The 25431-nt window shown below is 38.1% G+C and overlaps 1 protein-coding gene across 4 annotated transcripts in view; it reads right to left on the reverse strand.

Annotated features, from left to right (window-relative positions):
* The window catches only part of SCN8A (sodium voltage-gated channel alpha subunit 8), a 115261-nt gene that overhangs the window by 40683 nt on the left and 49147 nt on the right, over positions 1-25431 (reverse strand). For all 4 annotated transcript variants that reach the window (XM_063075982.1, XM_063075980.1, XM_063075983.1 and 1 more), the window contains exons 11-12: positions 17882-18244; positions 5261-5393 (exon numbers count right to left, since the gene is read on the reverse strand). In XM_063075982.1, coding sequence (XP_062932052.1) covers positions 5261-5393; positions 17882-18244 — 496 coding nt within the window. The remainder of the gene's footprint in view (positions 1-5260; positions 5394-17881; positions 18245-25431) is intronic.

Consider the following 25431-nt stretch of genomic DNA (forward strand, 5'->3'; position numbering starts at 1 on the left):
ACCTCAGTTGCCTCATCTGTTAAACAGGGTACCTACTTTATAGAATCTAGGACTAAATGAGTCCTCTATCCTCATTTAATGACGTTATATGAGTTTGATTAAGGATTCAATGAGACAATGCATGTAAAGCAGCACAGTGCCTGGCACATCTTAAGCCCTCAATAAACGGAAGGTATTTACCATACACTGCATTATTAAATTATTATAAGAGAAGCCATCAAAAGCATGGATTCTGAAGCCAGACATACCTGGATTCAAATGCCAGCTCAGACACTTGCTATGGGACCTTGAGCAAGTTACTCCAATTAGCGGTGAGAATTAAATGAGCTAAAACATAAATAAAGTGCCTCAGAACACTCTGACATAGAGTAAGTGCTATGGAAGTACTTGCTATTATTATCTTCATCAGCAGAATCAGCAGAATCAGCATCATCAGCCTCAAGACATCACATGGAACATATCACTACATTCTCAAAGAAGCACGAGTCACTGTCCCCACCTTCAAGAAGTTTACAATTCACAGTTGGGTTAGGAATCTAAGTCACATTCCTTTCTCCTTTTTACCCTTCCTTCATCTTTCTCTCTCCTTTCTCTTCCTTTGTCCTTCTCTCTTGCCCTTTCTTTTTTCATCCTTCCCTTCTCTCTTTCTTTCTGTAGCTTCTTTTCTTTCTCTCCCTTGGTCTCTTTCTTCTTTCCCTTTTCTTTCCTCTTTTGTCTTATCTTTTCTGTCTCTCTTTTAGAAGCAGAACCTGTTTCTTTCAAACAAGATCTCATGTGACCCCCAATACATAAAATAGACAAACCAGGAATTGTTCTAGTTGAAGCACGAATTGGAGCCCAGTCCAGTTGACTTCTTCCTTTCCTGAGGTAATTGCCCAGAATAGTAGGATTCTGATACACACAGATTGAAAAAAAAAATCACTGGACTAAATGATCTCTAAGGTCATTTACAAAGCAAAGATTAGAAAGAGTAATGAAATAACAAAGACAGAGAGCCACTCAGCTGGCAGTTACAACAATCTAGGCTTGAGGCCCTAGGTAACAAAGCTCTATTAAGTATAAAATATAATTGCTAGGATTACAAAATATCAAGAACCTCGATCTAAGAGGATGCTCTTTAAGAGGTGTAACTCTGAAAACTTGTCAGAATGATAATCCTTAGAGGCAAGGTACTGGTTCTATAGGGTTGGATATAACTGCTTCTCTCCCACACCCAATTCTGTTGACAATCAAATCATTTAGTGAATAAACAAAAGTTTCCCAACATGTCACTAAGAACAAGATGGAAGCCCTAGTCTACTTTCCTTTTTTCTAAACAGCTGGATGGTGCCCATGGTGATGGCTTTATTTTAGATGGGGTGGTTTTGGGTGGCTTTCTGATTGGCTCCTTGGTTGCTAAGAAAATGGTTGCCTTGGTTTTTCAGATTTAAGGGCCACAGTAAGCACCACGTGGGAGTTTGCGTGGGAAAGGAAGTCTGTGAAGAAAATTTGCTTTGGTTTTTTCCTCATAGAATTCCCTCCCTTCCCAAGGTAAATTTAGTTTTCTTCCCCAAAAAAGAAAATGAAAAGGTTCTCTTATTTCCATAAGTTCTTGTAGTACATATTTGGAAATTTGTTTCCGTTTCTTTTTTTATCTCCTCCCTTCTCCAAATGTCTGCTGCTTGCTGGCACGTGGAGGTTGAAGCCATGACTATTCACATTTCTGACAGTTGACACAATTGTAATGTTCTACAATGAATTAGGCTCCGAGTCTTGCCAGACAACAGAGGGGTTTTCCAACCCTACAGAGCACCAAGAAGATTTCTACAGGGATACTAGATTTCTCTTATCTGCACTTACTCAGAAGTGAAGGTCCTCAGGATAATCTTTTCTGTCCCACAAAAAGTAAGACAACGTACAGCTTTAGGAACTAAAAAAGATCATTAGGTGAATAAGAAGGTTTATAAAGTGACTTACAACTTTGCAAATTGTTACTGGTCCCACATGCCTTCAATGACTAAGTATTTGGTCTGGAGGAACGGGTTAACATATGGTGGCAAGATGTCCAAAGGTTTAGGGATTTTTCTTACTTTTTTTCTGGACATTTTCAGAGAAGCTACTGTCAGTCTTAACTTCAGGCATACTGGGAATTGTTTTCAGAGAGGGTTGCACAATTCCAGCAAGATATTGGCTTTGGCAGACCATGAGGTTTGTCAAGTTAGGGGCTTCTGTCAATTCAATTCAAAGACTTTTAAGCACCTAAAATGTGCTAGGCACTGGGGATACACTGATGAAGAACAGTCCCCTCCCTCAGTGAGCTTACAGTTGCACGACAACGGCAGAACCACACAAGTAACAGTACTGACACTCGAGGCTTGATGATTGAATAGAAGAATGGGGGCTGGCCGGTTAGCTCAGTTGGTTAGAGCGTGGTGTTATAACACCAAGGTCAAGTGTTGGGATCCCTGTACCAGCCAACCACCAAAAAAAAAAAAATTAAAAAAAAAAAAAAAGAATGAATAAATAAATATTGGCAGCAACAGCTTTGGCCAGTTACCTCTAATGGTGAGTTTCAAAAAGTTTTACCTGAGAATTAGTAATGCCAAGTACCATCACTACTTCCTCATCTTACTTCACCAAAGGTCTCCCCTTCTCCCACAGCTTTACTGCTTTGAGAAGTGAGACTACACTGCTTTTTGCCTACCCCCCCCCGCCCCTGTCCTCTGAAATCTCCTCAAAGCCAATGGCTCTGCTAGCTGTGAATTCTGTTCAGCTTACTGGATCCTGGTGAGCATGTCTACAACAAGATAAGGTGAGGCAGAGCTGGCAGAGCTTTCTCATTATTGACAGGATTTTGGAATTCTCTACTGTGGTTTCTAAACCATTAGGTAGGTAGGAGACTGCACCTTTGATTTTAAATAATAATTATTTTAACCTTCAAATTAAAATAATGTCAGCATTTCCTAAATGAAAGTCCGAGAAGCAGGAATAATTACTCACTGAATGCTGGCTTTTTTATGCTGTAGCAAGCATTAAATACAAGGGGACAAATGGTTAAACACGAATGGATCTTTCTTAATGTTCTATAATTCTCTCTCCTATTATTCAGGCCCAGCCGTTCATCATTCTTTGCTTATAACAGTTCTGTTCCATCAACTTTAACAAAGGGAGCCAAATACAAGGCAAGGCGATAAGAGGAATGTCTGAGAAGGAAAAGGCAGAACAGGTACTGGCTATGTGAAATTAGGGCTTAGGAAAGGGGACAAAAAACTGGAACTGTTTTCTACTCAGAAACACAACTACAGTTGTCTCCACCCCCTTAGCGACCCTTATATCTAATTTTTTTTGACCAATAAGGGGACGCAACCCTCGGCACGGTGTGGTCTGCACCACGCTCAGCCAGTAAGCGCACCGGCCATCTCTATATAGGATCCGAACCCGTGGCCTTGGCGCTATCAGCACCACACTCTCCCGAGTGAGCCACAGGGCCAGCCCCTTATATCTACTTTTATTTAATGAACACTGGTGGGTAGAGGGTCGACAATGAATATACCAGGACAGAAAGAAAAAAAAAGAACTGGAAGAAGAGGGAGGAAAGAGAATTTTTAAAATGCCCCTCTGGTTTGTATTCAACTCAGCAGAGGGATTAAAGCTCTAAGGCCACCTAAAGGAACCCTTGTGGCACCAATACTCCACACCATTCCAAGCACAGCAAATTCAGTTTCACAAATGTTGTTGAGCGTGTACTTCTGCCAGATCCTGGGCTAAGCCCAGTTCTCCTGTTCTGATGTCTCTATCAATAATAAAATTCCTGTTGGAGGTGAGTTTTTCTTTCTCAACTGTATAGGTACTCAGAGAAATCCTGTCTTGGTCTTCAAGTGAATAATAAAATTAGCCAGAATTCTTAAGCTAGTTTTTCTTAGCTTGGAATTCTTATGATATGTAGTTATTTGCCTACAACGTCTAAGTATAAGCTACAAAGCTTAAGGATGTTCTTTCAGACACTGACCTTAATGGGAATTAAAGAAAATAGAAATGAATAGAGGTTGTTCAGGCAGGTGAAAGCAGTTAGTTCAATATTCTTTCTAGGTGAAACATTCTCAAGATTAGTCTAGTTACGGTCTAACTCCTTGAGGATGTAAATACCCTCGGGGATTTCCTTTCAAGGGATTCTCCCTCCACCGCACCCTCCTAACACACACACATACAGAGAGAGAGAGAGAGAGAGCGCGAGCGCAGTAGTGTTGGCCTTAAATGACTCAAAAAATAACTTCTCCCAAGGATACCAGATAACTTTGAGTTTCCCTGTCTCATGGACTTTGGTTATTGTTGGGTTAGCCTGGGTGTCTGAACTCTGAAGAAAGCAATCAGAGGCCTCAAGAACATTCTGTATCTACAATGGGACAACTCAGCTACATCGACAGCAGTAGAATAAGATTCATGCAGAATCAATTAGAATCTTGTGAGAGAAAACCTAGTCCCTGAATTTACTTCCAAAGATGGAAAGAGAAGCCCGGAAAACAGACCACAATTGGAGAGAGAGATAATACTTGCTAATGGGACTGTGATCTAAGGAAAAATCTTCAGATATTCCTCAGCAGGCCAGGCTGTGTCATGGAGAAACCACCTAATATAGAGAATCCAGGCACTGACAGCAACATTACTGTAGACGTGCTATGATTCAACAGTGGTTGCTCTTGCCCTGTGGCATGGAGCACCGGAAATAAGAGGGGTTTGTTTACCTATTCACACATCAAATACATATATGGATACGTGAGGGAAGAGAAGAGAGGCAGAATTTGGTGCAATAAAAATGCACAGTACATTCTTCCTTAAGGGAAAACCAAAAGGGCTGTAAGTAGTTAAAAAGGAAAAGAGGAAGGTATGTTTGGGGATAGAGATCATAAGGGGGAGTCCATCATTTTATATCTTCAGAGTTCTTCAACCTATATTCTTTTAGATCTTACAATAACCCACTGGCTTCTCATGATAACAACAGAGAGGCTTCCTGAGATCCTCTAGCTCATGCTTATGTCACTCCTTCACACTTCTCACCTATCTGTATACAACACCGGCAGCACATTTGAAGTCCTTATTTGATTCTCTGCATGTAGATTTGGAAAGAGAATTTGTGATCCTCATTTTTATAACCAGTAGGTTCTATTCCTAAAGCTCAGAGACAGTTTTTGCAAAACTCAGACCAAGGGACAAGGATTATATTTACCATGTGTACTACATATTCATATCCCAGCAGCTTGGACTTATATCACAGGGCACGTACCTTCTACTAGTGTATTTGTAACAACACTCATTATACTGTTGATTCTGTCCTTCCGCCCATAGGAGGCCAGTTGGTCCATGGAAACTAAAAGAGATCCAGGGCCTTTCTTCTTAATTTCCACCTCAGTTGTAGCCTAAAAAAAATAGCAAATAGTGTGAGCAAAGTCTTATAAAAGTAAGGCTGGGCTTTACTGAATAAACAGTCCACAGTGCTGTGAACAAGAACTTATAATCTTTTATATATATTTTTATTTACTTTTTATATATATTTAATATTATATATATATTTATATATATTTTATATAGATAGATAGATAGATATAGATACAGATATATTTTTTAGTTGCTTGCCAGTACGGAGATCCAAATCCTTGACCTTGGTGTTAATAACACCACTGTCTCTAACCAACTGAGCTAACTGACCAGTCCCTTCATTATATATTTTTTAACTTTGATCCTACAATAGATTTACTTCAAGAAATAGAATGAAACAAGTTGGCCATGGATCAGCCTTAGTTCTGTAGATAATAAGACCAAGTCATTTAAGTTTATACAAATCTACAGTGAAACCAGGAATCTGGCTAGGACCCAAATACCTCACCTGATTGATTCCACGCATACAGCAGAAAGACCAGATCCCCTAAGGGTACTATGACCAGAAGTAGAACCTGAGTTTCCCTGTCTGAGTCTCACATCCACAGCATTTGGCTAGAACTGGTTCACATACTAAAATAAGTCAAATTCCTCTCTACCCGAAATTGCATTAAGACCAAGTTGCTGATCACACTGAGCATAATAGAGCTGTTTCTTCCCTGGGTAGGAGCACTGTCGCTCTAACAAACTGCCTCTTCCAAATGCCAAACCTGGGCCTAAATGAACATTAAATATATTGCATTATTTAAGTTTATCTTGCCTGCCCTTTTACAATTTTATTTTGTGAGTTAACTTGCTGTGTTCAAATTTCCAACCAAATAAAAGACAGAAAATATCATCAGATCATTATAAAAAATATTTGTTACATGCTCCACCCAGGGCAATACTGGTGCAGTGGATTATTGCAAAGGATTTGTTAATGTCCCTTGCTTATGTTCTTTGTGAATATTCTATATCAGAGCAGGTTTAAAGAGATGGCTTAAAACCTAGCTCTCTAGTAACCATGTTGTCCACTGTTCCACATCATCCATGTAAACTTGGCTGCTCCTTCCATGGTGAAGGTAAGAGGGCAGAGGCAGTCATTATCCCTCAGAAGACAGGGAAGAGATGCGTTTGTATGAGGCTAGAGAAGTATATATTTAATCAGCACCAGAATGATCCTAGCTGTTTTGAAAAGAAAATAATTACCTGTGGAGAGCTACATCAAAAAGCCCTTCTGTCCTTATTTGTACATGCTTAGATTTTAAGGACTGAACAGAAAACAGTTCCTAGCAGATTACAAGATTTATCTTATCAAAATGTCTCCCTGATTCAACAATTGCTCATCTTAGAGTTTTGTTTGTTTGTTTTCTTTTATTTCTTTGGCAGAACTACAGAAGAAATGGAGTGAAAAAATAACTGATTTCCTTGGGAACTCTTGGCTGCATTTCTAAAAAAGCATCTGTATATGTAAGAATGACTTGTTAACTATTATCTCAGAATATAATATATATTTCCTTGAGGAGCCACTTTTTGCTACAATTCCAAGCCCAATATATTGACATTTAATAAATCAGATTAAATGACTATGTATTTAAAATGACAATCATCTAAAAATGAACACAGAAAGGCCTCATACAATAGACACTTATTTTGGCACTGTATTGATCCTAGATTTTCACTGAGCTGTTCTTCCATAAATCTATAGCATATGGTAGATAATTTTTGTAATGCTGACCCCCAAGGTGCTATAAGATCAGATGTACCAACTGCCTCATCAAGGAACATGAAATTCTATTTAATATGGCTTTGGTATTAAGTGTATCTTACTGTTTTCTGAATATAACACAATATAAATTCTTCACACTTTAGTAACACCAACCTTAAAAAAGAAAACTAATAAAAATAGAGTCTAAAAGACCTAGTCAAATCATTAGATTATCATTCAGTGATCCCTATGTGAAGTTAAAAAGTAATTTTTTAATAAATTTTAAAAATTCACCCCAAAAGTTAATATTATGATAGAACAATTATGTATATCTTTCTACGTAAAATGAAAGTACACTATAGCAGAGATATGTAGAGGCAACTTCTGTAACAGTAAAATTTGTTTCATAACTCCCTTATTATAGAATACATCTTAATTTTCAAAAAAGAAATAAATAAAAGAAGACACTAAGAAATAAAAATGTCAAAGCCCACACTTAGGGAATTTTATAGGGTTAAAAAAGAAATTCATTATGTTATTATCTTTTTATACAGGCAAGAATATTTAGTATAGATCCAAATAACTGCTTCCATCAAAAAGTCTTGTGGTAACAACAAAATACTCAGAAAAATCCCCATGTTTGTAAATTAAATAAGAGACTTCTAAAAATCCATAAATCAAAGAAGAAATCACAAGGGAAATTAGAAAATATTTAAACTGAGTAATAATGAAAACACAATAATCAAGATTTATGGGATGCAGGTAAAGAAATGGTTAGAAGAAATGTTATAGCTTTACATGCTTATATTAGAAAATTTAAAAAATATAGAAATCGATGCTCTAGAAACTTAGAAACTAGAACCTTAAGAAACTAGAAAAAGGTCAAATCAAACCCAAGGTAAGGAGATGAAAAGGAATAATAAAAATATAAGTGGAAGTTAATGAAATATTAAATGGACAAATAATAGAGACAATCAAAAAAAGTCAAATGTTGGTTCTTTAAAAAGATTACTAAAAAGATAACCCCTCTGATCAAGAAAAACAGAAAAAACACAGATTATCACTTTCAAGAATAAAAAAGGGATCATCACTACAAATCCTACAGACATTATTGGATAGTAAGAACATACTGTGAACAGCATTACACCATTTCATCTAAGATGAAACATCAAAATACAACTTATCAAACTGACACAAGAAGAAACAGAAAATCTTAATAGCCCGTACTAATTAAATAAAAAACTTTACTACAAAGAAAACTCCAGGCCTAGATGAATCTATAAGTGAATTCTATGAAAGATTTAAGGAGGAAATAATACCAATTTTACACAAATTCTTTCAGAAAACAGAGGATAAGGGAACAACTTGTTTTATAAAGCTAACATAACCCTGATACAACACCTAACCAAAACATTACAAGAAAAGAAAATTAGAGACCAATAACCCTCACAGCAAGTTAACTCACAAAATAAAATTGTAAAAGGGCAGGCAAGATAAACTTGAAAAGAGATACAAAATCCTGAACAAAATATAAGCAAATAGAATCCAGCAATATACACAAAGGATAATATATCATGACCAACAACAGAACTTATCTCATGAAAGCAAGGTTAGTTTAATATTATGAAAAAGGTCAATGGTATTCATCACATTAACAGAATAAAGAAGAAAAATCATATGATCATCTCACAGATGCAGAAAAACAACATTTAACAAAATTCAACACCTCTGCATAATAAAATTTCTCAGTAAACTACAAATAGAATATAGCAGCTTCAATCTGATAAAAGACATCTGTGAAAACCTACAACCAACATCATACTTCTTGATGAAACATTAAATCTTTTTCCTCTAATACTGGAAACATGGAAGGATATCTGCTTTCATCACTTCTTTTTTTTTTTTTTTTTTTTTTTTTGTCGTTTTTTCGTGACCGGCACTCAGCCAGTGAGTGCACTGGTCAGTCCTATATAGGATCCGAACCAGCGGCGGGAGCGTTGCCGCGCTCCCAGCGCAGCACTCTACCAAGTGCGCCATGGGCTCGGCCCATGCTTTCATCACTTCTATTCAATTTTGTATCTGAATTCCTAGCTAGTGCAATAAAGCAAAATAAATAAATAAATACATAAATAAATAAAAAGCATAATGATTGCAGTTGCTGTTACTAACAGAAAATATTAGTGTATATATACTATACAATTTTCCCAAAAACCTCCAAGCCTAATAGAACCACTATGTTAATATCAGGGTCACAGGATACAAGGCCAATATACAAAAATCAACTGTACTTCCATATTCTGGCAATAAACACTTGAAAAATAACATTTAGAAAATTATAGCTTTTAAAATAGTATCAAAAAATTTCAAATACAAAGGAATAAGTTATTTTTTCTCTTTGCTGAGAGAAACTTAAGAAGACCTAAATAAATGAAGAACTGTACTACATTCATAGATTGTAAGACTCATAATTAAGATGCCCACTCTCCCCAAATTGATCTATAGATTCAATACAATCCCCATCAAAATTCTAGGCTTTTTGGAAGAAACTGACAAAATGATTCTGAAATTTATAAGAACATGTAAAGCCTCTAGAATAGGAAAATAATCTACAAAAAAGATCTAGAACAGCAAAATAATTTCTTAAGATTATCTAATAACTTTTAAAAACATTACTTTTTGTTTGGAAGGCTTATACTACCTCACTTCAAGATTTATTATAAAGTTAGAATACTCAAGTATTCTTGTACAACTCTTTTTGTATACAGCCTTTGCTTTTCTCATTTGGTTGATCTTTGTTTCCACAACACAGATAATATTTTACATATATTTACACACTCTGTATTCCATACTCCTTCTCAAAGGAATTCCACTGCATAATCAAATTGCAATAATACATTAGACAATCCTCACCCAAGAGTTACCAAAGTTTTAGGTAAAAAAGAGGTGGGGAAAGAGCTCTGACCAGATGAGGGTTGTGCTCTAAACCCCTTGCTAGCAAAAGACTCCCAGAAAGTACCCTCATGGCCCTTTCTAGTCAATACCCTCATTCCAGGCAACCACTTCTGACTTGTATCACCATAGCTTAGTTTTCTTTCATATGTGTGGACTCATACGATATATATTTTACAAGCAGAGCTTGCTATCCTAAGGGAGTCAGCCACCATCATTTGTATTTGGCAGAGACTCAAAGGCAGGCAAAGGAATAGGAAAGCTTTGTAGTGGAGAAAAGGGAATGCTCAGGTGGCCTTGATTTGAGGCTGTTGGCATGGGAAGCTGGAGGTGGGCTAACTACAAGCGAGACATCTTAGTGATTGGTTAGGAGTGCATTTTGGCTTTCTCTGGATGGACCTATGTTGGAAACAGGGACAAAAATTAGGGAAGCAGTCAGTTATTAATCAAGTCCTGGCTATTTGGGGCCAATTGTTAGAAAGGTTATTGTTTAGCTTCCTGGATTGTCACTAGAGACAGCAAATTGGCTTTCTGCAAGTTTGACTTATAAGGGGCTAGCTTTCTGAGTTGTTTATTGTAGCTAAGGGGGCTGGTTTCTTGGGCAGGTCATGAGTCAAAGTTCTTTTTTATCTATGGTCTGGTCATTGCCCATTTGTACAAGCAGTCTCTTAGTATTCATCAAATCAGACTGATTAATGGAGAGATAGCAAACATATATTTACCACTGTTAACTACCTAAGATGACATAGACTAAAGCTGTCTATGAAGGATATCACTTAAAAGTGCTAAGCATGGGCCGGCCCATGGCTCACTTGGGAGAGTGTGGTGCTGATAACACCAAGGCCATGGGTTCAGATCCCTATATAGGGATGGCTGGTTAGTTCACTTAGGAAAGCGTGGTGCTGACAACACCAAGTCAAGGGTTGGAACCCCTTACCAGTCATCTTTGAACGAAAAAGAAAAAGTGCTAAGCATGAGTAGGGGTTACCAAGAAAATCTAATTTGTTAAAAGCAGGGTACACAGGATACCAAGATGGGTAGGCAGTTTCTAGAAGACTCTCCTCCCTAAGTGAGGTTTTGAAAGCTGGGATTGAAAATTTAAAAATTGAGATAAAATGCATATACTATAAAATTCATCATTTTAACCATTTATTTGTATGGTTTTGGTTTTCTTTTGGTGGTTGGCTGGTATGGAGATCTGAACCCTTGAACTTGGCATTACAAGACCATGCTGTAACCAACTAACCTAGCCGGCCAGCCCATTTTAACCATTTTGAAGCATATAATTCAGTGACTTTTAGTACATCTGTAAGATTGTACAACCATCACCACTATCTAATTCCAGAACATTTCCATCACACCAAAGAGAAACAGTACCTGTTAGCAGTCACTCCCAATTCCCCTTTATACCTAGCTCCTCGCAACCAATAAGCTGAATTCTGTCTCTATGATTTTGCCTCTTCTATACATTTCATATAAATGGAATCATATATATGGTCTTTCATGCCTGGCTGCTTTCACTGAGCATAATGTTTTCAAGGTTCATCAGTGTCATGGCATGTATCAATACTTCATTCCTTTTTATGGCTGAATAATATTTCATTGTAGGGATGTAGCACAATTTGTTTACTTAATCATCAATTGATGGGCATTTGGGTTGTTTCCACTTTTTGGCTACTACAAATAAAATTTTATGAATATTCACATATTAGTTTTTGTGTCAACATACATTTTCAATTCTCTTGGGTATATACCTAGGAATAGAATTGCTGGGTCATGTGGTAACTGCTTAAGTTTTTAGGGAACTGCCAAACTGTTTTCCAAAGGCTACACCATTTCACATTCCTGCTGGCAATGTTGGCTAATGTTTCTATGGCAGACCATAACCAACTGAAGGAAGAAAACCTGGAGCAGACTCTCTCCCAAGTAAAGCAGCTTCATAGTCAGCTTTCACCTAGAATTCTGCTCTGGATTCTGTGAGGTGTGCCTCAGCTACTGGCTCTGCTGCCCAATTCTCATCACCTGTGGGTGGGGAGAGGGCTTCTTCCTCCAACCACGCTGAGACCTATGGGCCAGAGAAAAGATCACGTACTCTTCCTATCTCTAGGTTTTTTTGTTTGGGGGGTATGTTTATTTGTGGCAAATGGTGGTGTATGATTTTTTGTTTAGTTTTGTTTGGGTTTTTATTGGGAAGGGGAAGGAGATACAAGAAGAAAACAAGCAACCCGATTAAAAAATGGGCAAAAGAGCTAAGTAGGCATTTCTCTAAGGAAGATATGCAAATGGCCAACAGACATATGAAAAAATGCTCAACATCACTCAGCATCCGGGAAATGCAAATCAAAACCACATTGAGATACCATCTAAACCCAGTTAGGATGGCTAAAATTCAAAAGACTATGAACGATAAATGCTGGCGAGGCTGCGGAGAAAAAGGGACTCTCATACATTGTTGGTGGGACTGCAAAATGGTGCAGCCTCTATGGAAAATGGTATGGAGGTTCCTCAAACAATTGCAGATAGATCTACCATACGACCCAGCTATCCCACTGTTGGGAATATACCCAGAGGAATGGAAATCATCAAGTCGAAGGTATACCTGTTTCCCAATGTTTATCGCAGCACTCTTTACAATAGCCAAGAGTTGGAACCAGCCCAAATGCCCATCATCGGATGAGTGGATACGGAAAATGTGGTATATCTACACAATGGAATATTACTCAGCTATAAAAACGAATGAAATACTGCCATTTGCAACAACATGGATGGACCTTGAGAGAATTATATTAAGTGAAACAAGTCAGGCACAGAAAGAGAAATACCACATGTTCTCACTTATTGGTGGGAGCTAAAAATTAATATATAAATTCACACACACACACACACACACACACACACACACACAAACGGGGGGGGGGAGAAGATATAACAACCACAATTATTTGAAGTTGATACGACAAGCAAACAGAAAGGACATTGTTGGGGGGGAGGGGGGGAGGGAGAAGGGAGGGAGGTTTTGGTGATGGGGAGCAATAATCAGCCACAATGTATATCGACAAAATAAAATTAAAAAAAATAAAAAATAAAAAATAAAAATAAAAATAAAAAAAAAAAAGTCAAGAAAATCTGCCTTTTTGAATTCAGCCTGGAAGGAGCCTTGGGGCAAAACTATCAGTAACTGGGAAGCAATTACGAACCTTAATTAAGTTCTTTGAAAGTTAAACCTAGTACAAAGTTTGTTCCATTTCTCTTAACCCAAATGCAAAGTTCATTAGGGCATTTAGCCACTGACTTCCAACCTCCTAAATTGTAGCAGTCCTTCTCTACAAGATATCCTACAATATCTACCGATGGCAGATATGGCCTACATTTCTATAGATCTGCCCAAGGAAGCTCAACTTCTTCTGACTCTAAATTGCTTTCACATGGAAATAAATAACTGAAAATTTATCAGCCAGTCACCTTTCTTGGAACTAAAATTTAGAGCATTTTAGAAGTGTCCTTAGAACCTAGCCATTAATCAATCTCCTGTTCAAGCCTTTTGCAAATTTTCATAGTGTTCTGCTTTAAAATAATTGTACAATAATTTTTTTTTCTCAAAGGATCTTTAGAATTTTAGAAGTCTCCCCCTGAGTCAAGCAATTCAGTAGAAATCTCATTGTCTATTTCTCAGGGCTAAAAGGACAAAAGAGAATAGGGAAAGGAATGGAAATCGGCTTTCTGAACACCAAGAATGGGCCACGTAATATGCTTCACGTTATATGTATTATTACAGGTAATCTTCATAATAGCCTTATAACAAAGGTCCTCAACTCTTTTTTACAGAAAAAAAAATGAGCCTAGACAAGTTAATTTCCTAGGATCACATAAGTAAATAAAGAACTTGGGCTTTAGAGTTAGTATAGTGTAATGATTAATGGTTAAACCCGCTGGAGTAAGATTGCCTGGATTCAGATGCTAACTCTACCACTTACTGTGCAATCTTGAGCAAGCCACTTTATTCCTCTAAGCTTTGGTTTCCTCCTCAGTAAAATGCAAATAACAGTACTAACTATCTCATGGGGTGGGGGCTGTGAGCATTCAGTGAGATAATGCTTGTACATTTGTAGGCTACTTCCACATGATTTCTGAGTTACGTGTGATTTGTAGATTGCCAGCGGCACCCGCTCTCTTAGTGAGAAACAGCAATGATTCTCACCTACTTTCCCAGCTCAGAGATGGAAACACAGGGAAAACGTCCCCTTATCCTCTGCTTTAGCAAAAGCAAAAGTGAAAATTCTCAAAAAATCATCACCACTCAAATCACAACTGAATAATTAATGAAGATGTGAAATAGTTTTTGGTTAGACTCACTCCAACGAGGTCATATCTGGATGTCTTTTCTTCTTACAGCCTATTACATCTCTTAATTTAAGCCTGAAAAATATATATAGATGTGGCATAGCCTAAGCATGCCTACTGTATGAGACCAGCTGTGGACCATCAGTGGCTCCTATATCACTTTGTGAAGCATGAGTATTTGTGTATATAACCGGAAGCATTCTAATGGCTCAGGTGAAGACAAGTTAATCCTTGGCTATGGACACATCCAAAATGTTTGATAGTAGGGCCGGCCCGTGGCTCACTCGGGAGAGTGCGGTGCTAATAACACCAAGGCCCCGGGTTCGGATCCCATATACGGATGGCCGGTTCGCTCACTGGGTGAGCGTGGTGCTGACCAAACCAAGTCAAGGGTTAAGATCCCCTTACCGGTCATCTTTTAAAAAAAAAAAAAAAAAAAAAAAAAATGTTTGATAGTAAGATAGTAAGGACATCACTATGTCCTACCCAAAGAGGTATTAATTGTTCATCTGGCAGACCATGAATGGGCTAAATTTTATAATTAAATTAATATAAAAGTACAAATATACTGTGTCTTTCTAAGATAAATGATAGTTTTCTCACTTTCCAAAGGAGCTAATATTTAAGCTGTCAGGAAGTTCTCTTTGGCATTACGAAGATCTTCGTTCAAGTTCCATTTCCACAAGTCACTAAGTCTCTTTCTGAGTCTTATCTGTTAATAGGATAAAACAATCTACAAAAGAGGGTGGTTATAAGTGTGACATGAAATCATTTATGTAAAGTGCTCATCATAGTGTAGTAAGAACTCAATATATGGCAGCTATAATTATTATACCCATTGTGGAAAACTGGAAAGAACAGAAAAGTATAAGGAAAAAAAAAGTCATCAATAATTTCTCCTCTATTGTTAACTTTCAGTCAGTCATCTTTTTTGTCTATGTAGTTTGCTTTCATATATATTTGATATCCTACCACACAAACTATATGCATCATTTTTTGCTTATTTTGTTTTTCTTGGCCTGTTAATGTAACTTAGACATTTTCCCACATCATTAATGACTAGGAAGTACTTCTTTATAGCTTCTAATAAAATAGTTTCTCCTAGTTATGAAGCCATTGGGAAGGGTATAGTCTTGCCAACCTCATCTTCTTGCCACTTAAGGATCTGACTCCCGGCCTTAGGAATCCTCAAGGCTGTCACCATCATTACTTGCGGCCACTGCAGAGAATCTCCTAGGAGCTTACAGGGCACTGGGTATGCAGGCCTCCTCAAAACTCAAAGGCAGAGCTCTGTAGGCCACAGTGTAAGGCGGTGCAGAAACCCTTACATTCCACAGCCATCTGCTCAATTGACACTCAAATTTTTCTCCCACACAGTACAACAGAAGCTGCCAAAAAACCAAAAACAAAACCCTCAAACTGTCTTAAGCTGAAGTTCAAGCTGCTTCTTCTTGGACACCTTCTTTAATACCTTCTCTTCAGAGAAAAAGCAAGCTGTATTATTTGGCTTAATATTTTTAAAAACTGCCATGACATCAACATTCAATTTGGTTTTAAACATTTGAATTGACCCAACTATACTGTCCATGTTGACCCACCTCTCATTTTCCACTGATATCATCTACTATTTTTCAGAGAATATAACTGTTTTATTGTGAAGTCCCAAATTTACTCCTACACACAATATTAGTGAAAATAAAATACAAATTAAATGTAAATATAATCATCTATAATATTTATTTTGGCCAACTAGTTTTAGGGGAACTTTGGAGCTGCTGTTTTTTATTATTATTATTATTATTATTATTATTATTATTATTATTATTATTGTTCCTATTGTTGTTGATCTTTAAAATAATCAGGTTTCCAGAAGACCAATGGCCATGTGACTTTGTAGAGAAGACATTAACATTAACTGGTAGGGAGAAGACTGGGGTTTCTGAAGGGTCTAAGATTCTGGCTTTATCACTGATGAGCTGTAAGACCTAAAGGAACACAAATTCTCTGAGCCTGTTCCTCATCTCAAAAACAGAAATAGTGATCATTTTGTCAGCCTTGCAGAATTTTTATTTAGGACAAATGAAACAATGCATGAAAAAGTAATCTGTAGCTTGTAAAAAACCATACACAGGTAAGGGGGAAAGTATTTTGCTTTTAAATAAAAGAGCAGGGAGAGAGATGAGATAATCTCAAATATATCCAAACTGCCTTTTGAATTTTTATATGTACAGTCCGTAAATGCCTTAAAATGCTAAAAAAAGATCATTCTGAAAAATTTTATCCATGATTGTCCAGTTTTCCTCCACACATGCATCATGCTAATTAAAGGATTGGCTATCTTCATGCTGTGTTAGAGGAAACTGAAGTGTTAGAACAAAATAGACTGACATGCTATCTCAAGGAGATTAAACCAGCTAAGGAAGGACTGAGGAAAGTTAAGGAATCAGAGCTAGGAAGGATTAGGATCATTAAGGTTTAAGAATTTAAAACTTAAGAAAAAAGGGGGGGCAGTATAAACAGCTTAGAATTTAAAGAAAAGTTAAGAGATGCCTTTTCCCAAAGAGGGGTACCATTATCCAAACCCCTAGACAAATAATTCTGTGAAGCTGTATTATATTCAACTCCTCCAGAGCCTGACATTTGATTACATTTAAAATTCATCTTTTGCTTCCCTTTTCCTTCCTCCCCCATACACCATGTGTTCTTGCCCATACCTCCCACTTTTCCCTCCTTTGATTTATATCCATTTCAATGCCTTTCAAGAGTCTAGGTCCAGTTTCCTACTGGTTGCCTCAACCTCTCCTTGCCTGGCTCCTCTGGTACACAACTCCCACCTCAACATCATGCATGAATGTTCCTCTTTGGAAAAATCACATCTCATTCTTACAGAGAAGACTTAGAAAATTACTCAAAACTATATCACTTTTTTAAAAAAAAGTAAAGAATAAGATCTTTAAATTCCGAGCTGTTTCCCCAGGAGGCCAGAGGAAGTGGGGGAAGAGAGCATCTGTGGTTCCAAACCCAATCAGACTTGGTCACTGGTGGCGGCACGACGGCATTCTCATTCCATCCAGGCAGGATCCGCTGGCCAGAGGCATTCAGTCAAAGCAGGTGGGGGGAGGGAAACGCATAGGCAGAGAGATTTGCAAGAGAGGCGAGAAAGAAAAAGAAGAAAAATAAAGTAAGGAGTTGCTGGAGGAAGGAGAGTCAGAAACAAAGAAGGAAGACGGGGAAGAATGGAGCAAGGAATAAAGGAAAGGAGAAAATGGGGCAAGGAATATGAGGAGGACCGCAGAGACAAATGGAAACAAATCAGGAGAGAGAAAACAGAAAGGGCTGGGGTATTAACAAGAGAGAGGACCAGAGACCCGGTTGAATAGGCAGAGCAGGGAGAGAGGAGCGGAGGGGAGCGCGGGAGCCTGCCATGCCTAGCCTCAATCTATGTGTGTACTTCCTTACACTGTCATCGGTAGCTGCCTTATCTATTTTCACCTCTGGCAGGAGACGCCCGCCGATGTGGGAGCCGGGGCCGCCGATGAGGGACACCACGCCGTTGCAGTCCACCGTGCTGTTGCGCTTGACGCTGCGCCGCAGGCTGGGGAAGATGCGCGAGGAGCGGCTGCCCTGGCTGTAGCCGCTGTAGCCGCTGTAGCTGCTGCGGCGCTCGCGGGCCCGGATGGGGATGAAGAGCGAGTCCCGGCGGCCTTCGCTCTCCTCGACCGTGCTGTGCTCATCGTCCGCAAACTCGTTCTCGGAGCCCGGGTCTCGGAACCGCCCAGGGCCCCGGAAACTGAAGATGCTGCTCTTGCTGTTGTGGCGGGAGAGGAAGGGCGAGCCCGGGATGCTGAGCAGGGACTGTGGGGCAGAAGAGAGAGAGGCGTGAGACTTAACAGGCTGGCGAAGGCGGCGAGGCTCCCCAGCCTGGCGGGCTGTCCCCACCCACCAGTGCTTCCACAAAGACTTCTAGACGCCCAATGTATGTTCCCGCTCACCCGTTGCTACTCACTTCCCTTTGCCCCATACCCTTGGGACATACTTGGGTTTGACCGATGAACGATTCAAAAATTCTACTCGCTGCTCACTCGGGCATCACTAGGTGTTTTTATCTCATGTTCCATGTATCTATCTGAGCTGTTGGGACGCAGATAGTGTGTGGCTTGCTCGTAACTGTGGGCTCACACTCACTCAAGTTACACTCTGTGCCCCCTTGGGCAAAAAGAGAATTTAAAAGTGCCCCTATCACTGGCCATTCTCTCCACGCCCACGTGTCCTGGAGGTCAAATACTGCGCCAACTGGGGTCTTCAAGCTTTTTAGTTCACTGAAATTATACATGCTCCCTCCTACCCCATTTTAAAGTCAATATAAATTTTTTTCATCAGAAGTTTAAGTAGCTGTAAACTGTGTAATTTACAGTTTAAACAGTTGTAAATTATATAATTCCCAGGGGTGACATTTAAAAATAAAACTCTTCTTTACCACTTAGAAATTTTTCATTTCTTTTCCTCCAACTCAGACTTTCATCCCACATTCCCTAGAGAATTTTATGCAAATGTATACTTTTATGTTTCAATGTATTTTATTTATCACCCTTGAATATTTCTCTGTAACAAAAAATTATAAACTGCACATAAAATTTAAAGATTTCTGTGACCATAAATCTCCAAGAAAAAATTTTTTAAAATTCTCCTAGATTGAGTTTTTATAACAATTCCTATGAATGCAATTGATCAAGCTACATGAATATATTACACATTTTATAAGTAATCAGCTTAAAAAAGAAAATTTTATTTAAATGCATCTATAAATGAGCTAGAAGAGATTTTTTTCAATTGGTGCTTAAATATTTGTTGACAGGATTTCTTATTATTAGAATGTGACAGATACGGGCTGAACATCAATTCCCCCCTTTCTAATAATAGATTTCAAATGCTGAGAAACCTTATTCACATAAATATTATCTTGGAACAAAAGAATTTTGTTATAGTAATGTCACTCAATTCTTTGAACTCCTTCCAAGTTATATGCCAAAAATCACAGAACAAACAATCAGCAAAATTTATTATAATGATCTATTGGCTGACAAATTAAGTCCTCTTTCAATTCTGTTGAAAGCAAAGACCTGAAAACCCAACTTGCCAAAAGATTAGTTATCTAGTTGTTAGAAGCATTCCCTTTCTCGATTTCTGAGAAGAATATCAAAAAGACTTTATTATTTATTAATAATTATATGGGTTACTCTTAAATGAGTTACTCTTTTACTTAAAGACACCTTGTTTAACCCAACAGAAAAGGTTGGAATAATCAATAATTTATTTACATCACTGCCGATATTTATTTTTTCATAAAATGATTTTGTCTTATCACATGCTTTAAATATATTTTTATCAAAACTTTAAAGCCACAAATTTAGCTCTTTTAATTTATGAGAATGTATACCACATAATCTAATTAGCAAAGCTTGTCCTCAACATCAAAGTAATTGGCCAAATCAGACTTATTTTCTTCTCAAAAAGTATGACCATATTTTTCATTTTAATAAATGTATTAATATGTATCACAGTGGCAACCATCCCACTCCTGAACTCAAAACATTCCAGCATCTCCAATTGTAACTGTTTCACTCTTAACAGGAATATGTAAAAGACAGATAAATTCAGAAAGCCTTATAAAGGATTTAAAGTTCCTGGTAAAGAAAACTTTGTAGAGACTAATAGTTTCAACTGTCCTTTTGTTTGTCACCCCGAAGATTTTTATACCTTAGGGCAATGCACCACGTAAGACTTGGGAACAGAGAGGTACGTCTTCTTTTTTATCGTGGGAGGAGGGTGACTGTGAAAAGGGAAGCAGGGAAAACAGAATGAGTGTGACTTTGGACCACAGGGCTGACCTCAGACACAGGAATATGTAAATCAAAGATCTTGGAAAGTCTTCAAGTGCTCCAAGGGGATGCAACCCTAGTTCAAAGACTACTGATCTAAGAGAAAGAAACTAGATAAATGACCGACCTTAGACAACCCTCCTTGCTATCCTGAGATACTGTTTGCCGAATTATGACTTTGAAGGAACTTTCAAAATAACTTTTAACTATACGAGATAAGAGGGTTATAAGGGGCTTAGTTCATGGGCTGGCACTACATCAACATAGTACATACATTTTAAGTGCTAAAGGAACTTTTTTTGGTTATACTTTTGATGATAACCCTGGAAGGGCTGTAGGTCTCCTCTTCAATACTTCTGCTCTTATCTTTTTGTGTCTAGAATTCCATTTCTGGTTCTACTCTCAAAATGCTTCCAGTTCCTGTCTCCTCCTATAATCTACAGGCCCCTGTCCCCATATTGATACATTTTCTTTGTATGATTCTCATTCCTTCATACTCCATTCTCTCACCTGTCTTCCAATTGTTATGTAGTCTTTTCCTGCCTTGGCATAAGCATCTCACAAACTTCTGAGACAATAAGTGAATTTGATCAATGGGGGCCACATCAAGAAAACCATTAATCATAGACCATTTTACATAAATATCATTGTTAAATATGTGCCACATGCTATATACAGGGCTCTAGAAAAGAGGAGGTAGGTATGCAACATCTCTGATCACCTGGACTTAATTTTGTTCTTCTGCCCCATCCTTGTACCACTGAGGAGGAGCTGTATTGGTTAGATTCCAAAATGTTGACTGGGCCTCATTTACGCTGTGTTAAAAGGACACATCCACGGCCAGCGCTTATGCTTCTTTCTTCCATGTTGTTGGATTGGTAAAGAGATCAGGGCTCCTCTAGCTTACGCTTTTTCTTCTTACATAGACAAGACGTCTTCAAAAAGTTCATGGAAAGATTCATATTATATTTTAATTCCATTTTTCCATGAACTTTGTGAAGTAACCTCATATGTTTGGGCACCCTCACTGAATCACTGATTCATCCTCCTGAACCAGTTCTACTCAGTCCATTTCACAGACCAATGCTAGTACATGACCTATTACTGGTTTGCAACGAGACTGGTAGAGAAACTGAAAGAAGCATTAAGAAACTTTTGTGGCAATTAGACATAGTCACATCTAAGAATGTGATGATTTTTCCAGAAATTAATTGTTACTTTACAATAGTATCAGTTCATGAAGAACTGGAAAAAACAGAAACTAGTCCTTCACCACAGATAATCTGAGCAACACTGTTGGGCTAGAAGATGGTAAGTGTCTTAAAATGTACACAGAATTTTGTTTTAATCAGATATGGTAAAGTGACAGACATGGGGCAACTGCCTTTGAAAGAAGAGTTTATTACTTCAGTCCCCAAGTGGGAATGCCGCTCACGCCATGGAGGGCAATCAGGAGGTTATCAGGGTCAGTTAGGAGGCAGAAGGAGTAAGGGGCAAGCATGGCCCGGGGCCTTTACTGTGGTTTCCCCAGAAAGGAATGGGTCAGGCGGGGCTGGCAAGTTTGAGCAAGTTTAGGATTGGATAGCTTGAATAATTTCAGAAGGCTCTGGTCTACAGTGTGGTACCTAGTTGTCTGGTACCTGGCCCTGGGGTGACTTAGGGCAGGGGAAATATTGGCTTGGTGTCTGAGTTAGATAAAGGAGGAAGTTGGGGATTTGGGCTTTGGATTGGTTGATTTGCATATGAAAGGTATTTTTCAAGGCAAGTTTAATGCATAACACTGAGGTTCAGGTCATAAGCCTAGATATTAATAAACTGTGTCTTAGGCACATATATCTCCACTGAGGGCCTCTGGAGAGAAGCATGGCCAGGACAATACAGGACTCAGGTACTCCAGGGCTCTCTTGCTAAATCCCACAATCACTCTTATCACCATCACTCCATGTTCTAAGATGGCATTCAAGACCCTTCCAGCTTTGACTGTAATTTACTTAGTCCATTTTACCTTTCACTATTTCCCTTCATACACCGTACCATGAAGTCACCCTGCCTTCTGGTCTTTATTTTCTCCATTTTCAGCAGAGGAAATCCTCTCCTTTCTCCATAATCTGGCCCTTTTGGTCCTTCCTCTCCTAACTTCCTTAATTGTTCCACAACACCAAGCTCTTCTTTCAGAGTAATTATGCTGTATTTTTTACAGTATTTCTTTACGTACATGTTTTATCTGTCCTTTTAAACAAACTACAAACTCCTAAGGGCACAATGCCTGATTCATCTTTACATCTCCTAGTGCTTTGCACATAGTAGATTCAATCTTTAACTTCGTTAATATGGAGTTAGATTAAATACTGCAAATAAGCCACCTGTTTTAGCATAATCCCACACCTTCACTGGGTCATTGCTTGTCACAGAAAGTTTCCCTGGACTGAATCCATGATTTTGCATCAGGCCAATGCTGGGTGTTGACACTACCTGGTACATTAATTATATCTCCACATAAGGAAAGAGGTTTGGTTTATTTGACAATAAAATTTGATTTTATTCAATAAAATCCTATTGTGTGCTAAGTGATATGGATACAGTGGTGAACAAGACATACAACATGGTCCCTTCCCTCTTGAAACTTATGGGCTAGCAGGAAATATGATATGGTATATGAGATCTATTACATCAAACTATTCTTAACCTTAAGGAGAGTGATAAGGAAGATAATGACCAATGCAGTGAGTTATAAACACTTAAAATCATGATCCTAAGATAATAAACAATACAAGGAAATGACTTATCTATTGTCCTTTAATTATTTGTTCCTCTCTTGGCAAGAGTTTGACTCTGCAATGAATGTGGAAGAGAAAAAGATGACTTGTCCCATTTGTCCTCCTACCCAGTATCTGGCATTTTCCTTGCACTCAGCATCCAGTTCTGATCTAGCCCATTCTCTGAAGAGCTACATCCTGAGGGTCAAAATCCCAATTCCTCTCCAATCCCAATTTCCCTGGACTGAAGGGTTTCAATAATGACTCAGGACTCATGGCTTAATTAACTCCTGGGATCCAGTCTAGTTTATGAGATGAGTAGGCCTTACTTTCTGTTTTCAAAATATTTCGTCAACCAATCAGGAGCTTCTGGTCCTTTTCAGGCAGTCACATCATTTTTAGCCAACTAAAAATATGACCTTAGGTCTAAGTGTTTGCTTGGGAGAATGGCTCTGGGGTGTTCTGGATTTGAGGGGATGACCCTCACACTCCACAGAAAAATTGTCTGTGGGGATTTCAGGGCATCTACATCAGCTGTCTGTCAGGATGAGACTTACAATGACTGGGATGTTTGGAATGTGATAAATGGGTGATTTTAAATGTTCTATTTCCATGCCATATTTCACTTTTTCTTTCCAATACAGCAGTGGTTCTTAAAGTGTGATCTGGGGACTCCTGAGACCCTTTTAATGGAACCCATTGGGTCAAAACTACTTCATCGTATAAGGGTACTTCAAAAGGTTCATGGAAAAATGTGTATTATCTTCTAATTTTATTGTGTATCAGTAATTAGATTTGCATAACTCAGTGAACCAAAATTTCCCAAATGATCAATGCATAATGCTGCAAATCATTCATGGGTTAAAGATCTATAGTGTAAAACAGAGCAAAGGACAGCAATATAACAGAGTATGAAGGTACTGATATAGTTTCAGATTCCACATTACAACCAACCATTAAAAAATTGCCACTGTCAGGTTTCAAAATAGTATCAAAGAGAACATTCACAATTATCTGAAAAGGCTATTAAAATATTCCTCCCTTTTCCAACTACGTATCTGTATGAAACTGGATTTTCTTCAAATACTTCAACCAAAAAACATACTGCAACGGATTGCGTGCATGCAGAAGCAGGTATGATATTTCAGTTGTTTTCTGTTGAACCACAAGTTAAAGATATTTGCAGAAATGTAAACAACTTTTTATACTAATTTTTTTTTGTTTGGTTTGTTTTGATAAAAACAATGTATGTTAATCATATAATAGGTTTATTATTATTAATTTTTAAAAAGTTGGTAAGTAAATATTTTTAGAATTTCTTAGTTATAATTTCTAATATGATAAATTAAACACACATTTAAAAAAACCTCTTTAGGATCCTCAATAATTTTTAAGGGTACAAAGGGGTTCTAACACCAAAAAGTTTGAGAACTGCTGCAATAGAATAATTAAAATACATCATAAAAATGGACTCAACCTAATACTTATAAACTGTCCTGAACCCTAAAAATACAGAGAAATGGTAGGAAATGGGTGAGTAGGAGATGTCTCAAGAGGATCTCAGAAGATGTGGAAGTGAAGGAAATGGACACATACCTGAACTATGCTGTGGGAAAACTGGAGCCAACAAAAGAGATGTGCTTATATAGGTGAGTTGGGAAGGGGTGACTCTAGTGTTTAAGAGCACAAGCTCTGGAGTCAGGTAAATCTGGGTTCAAATCTTGACTCTAACACCTAGTAGCTATATAACCTTGGGTAAATTTGTTAATCTCTCTAGGCCTTGGTTTTCTCAGTCATTCTTCCAGATCGGATCAGATAAACTGCATGAAAGTCCTGGGACACAAAGAATATAATCACTGTATGGGACATCTAAACAAGTCTTGGCGGTCAGCCATGGCCTCCAGGGATCTATGATTTTTCCAATAGGGAAATGAGGGGAAGTGAACATTTTCATGCAAAGCAGGACACCTCACAATCCCAGTTTTATTTTTTGAGCTAGGGAGCAATCAGTTCAACTCTGTCCATTCTAAGCATTACGGACATTAAGGTATTCATTAACTAGCTCAGTGATGGCTCCCAAGACAGGGGTAGGATTATAACAAAGCTGGAATCATACCTCCCCTCAAAAGAGGCTGGACTAGGAGAAAAGTGAGGTGAAGGTGAGACAGAGATGGCTCCAGGACATAAAGAAGTCCCAAAAGGAGGTTAAATCACATTTCTAAAAGTCCTGCATTCATCTGTCCAACAATATCTGAATGCTGGCCATGTGCAAAGAAGCAAACTTGACTTAGGACTTTATCTAAGAGAGAAGAGGATATGAACATAAATAAGTATGCACATACAGTACACGTAGAGTGCTTTTCCCACACAGAGTAAAAAGCAACACATAAAGAGATACATATAAAAC

This window comes from Cynocephalus volans, chromosome 12 (assembly GCF_027409185.1).
Source record: "Cynocephalus volans isolate mCynVol1 chromosome 12, mCynVol1.pri, whole genome shotgun sequence".
NCBI classification, from domain to species: Eukaryota; Metazoa; Chordata; class Mammalia; order Dermoptera; family Cynocephalidae; genus Cynocephalus; species Cynocephalus volans.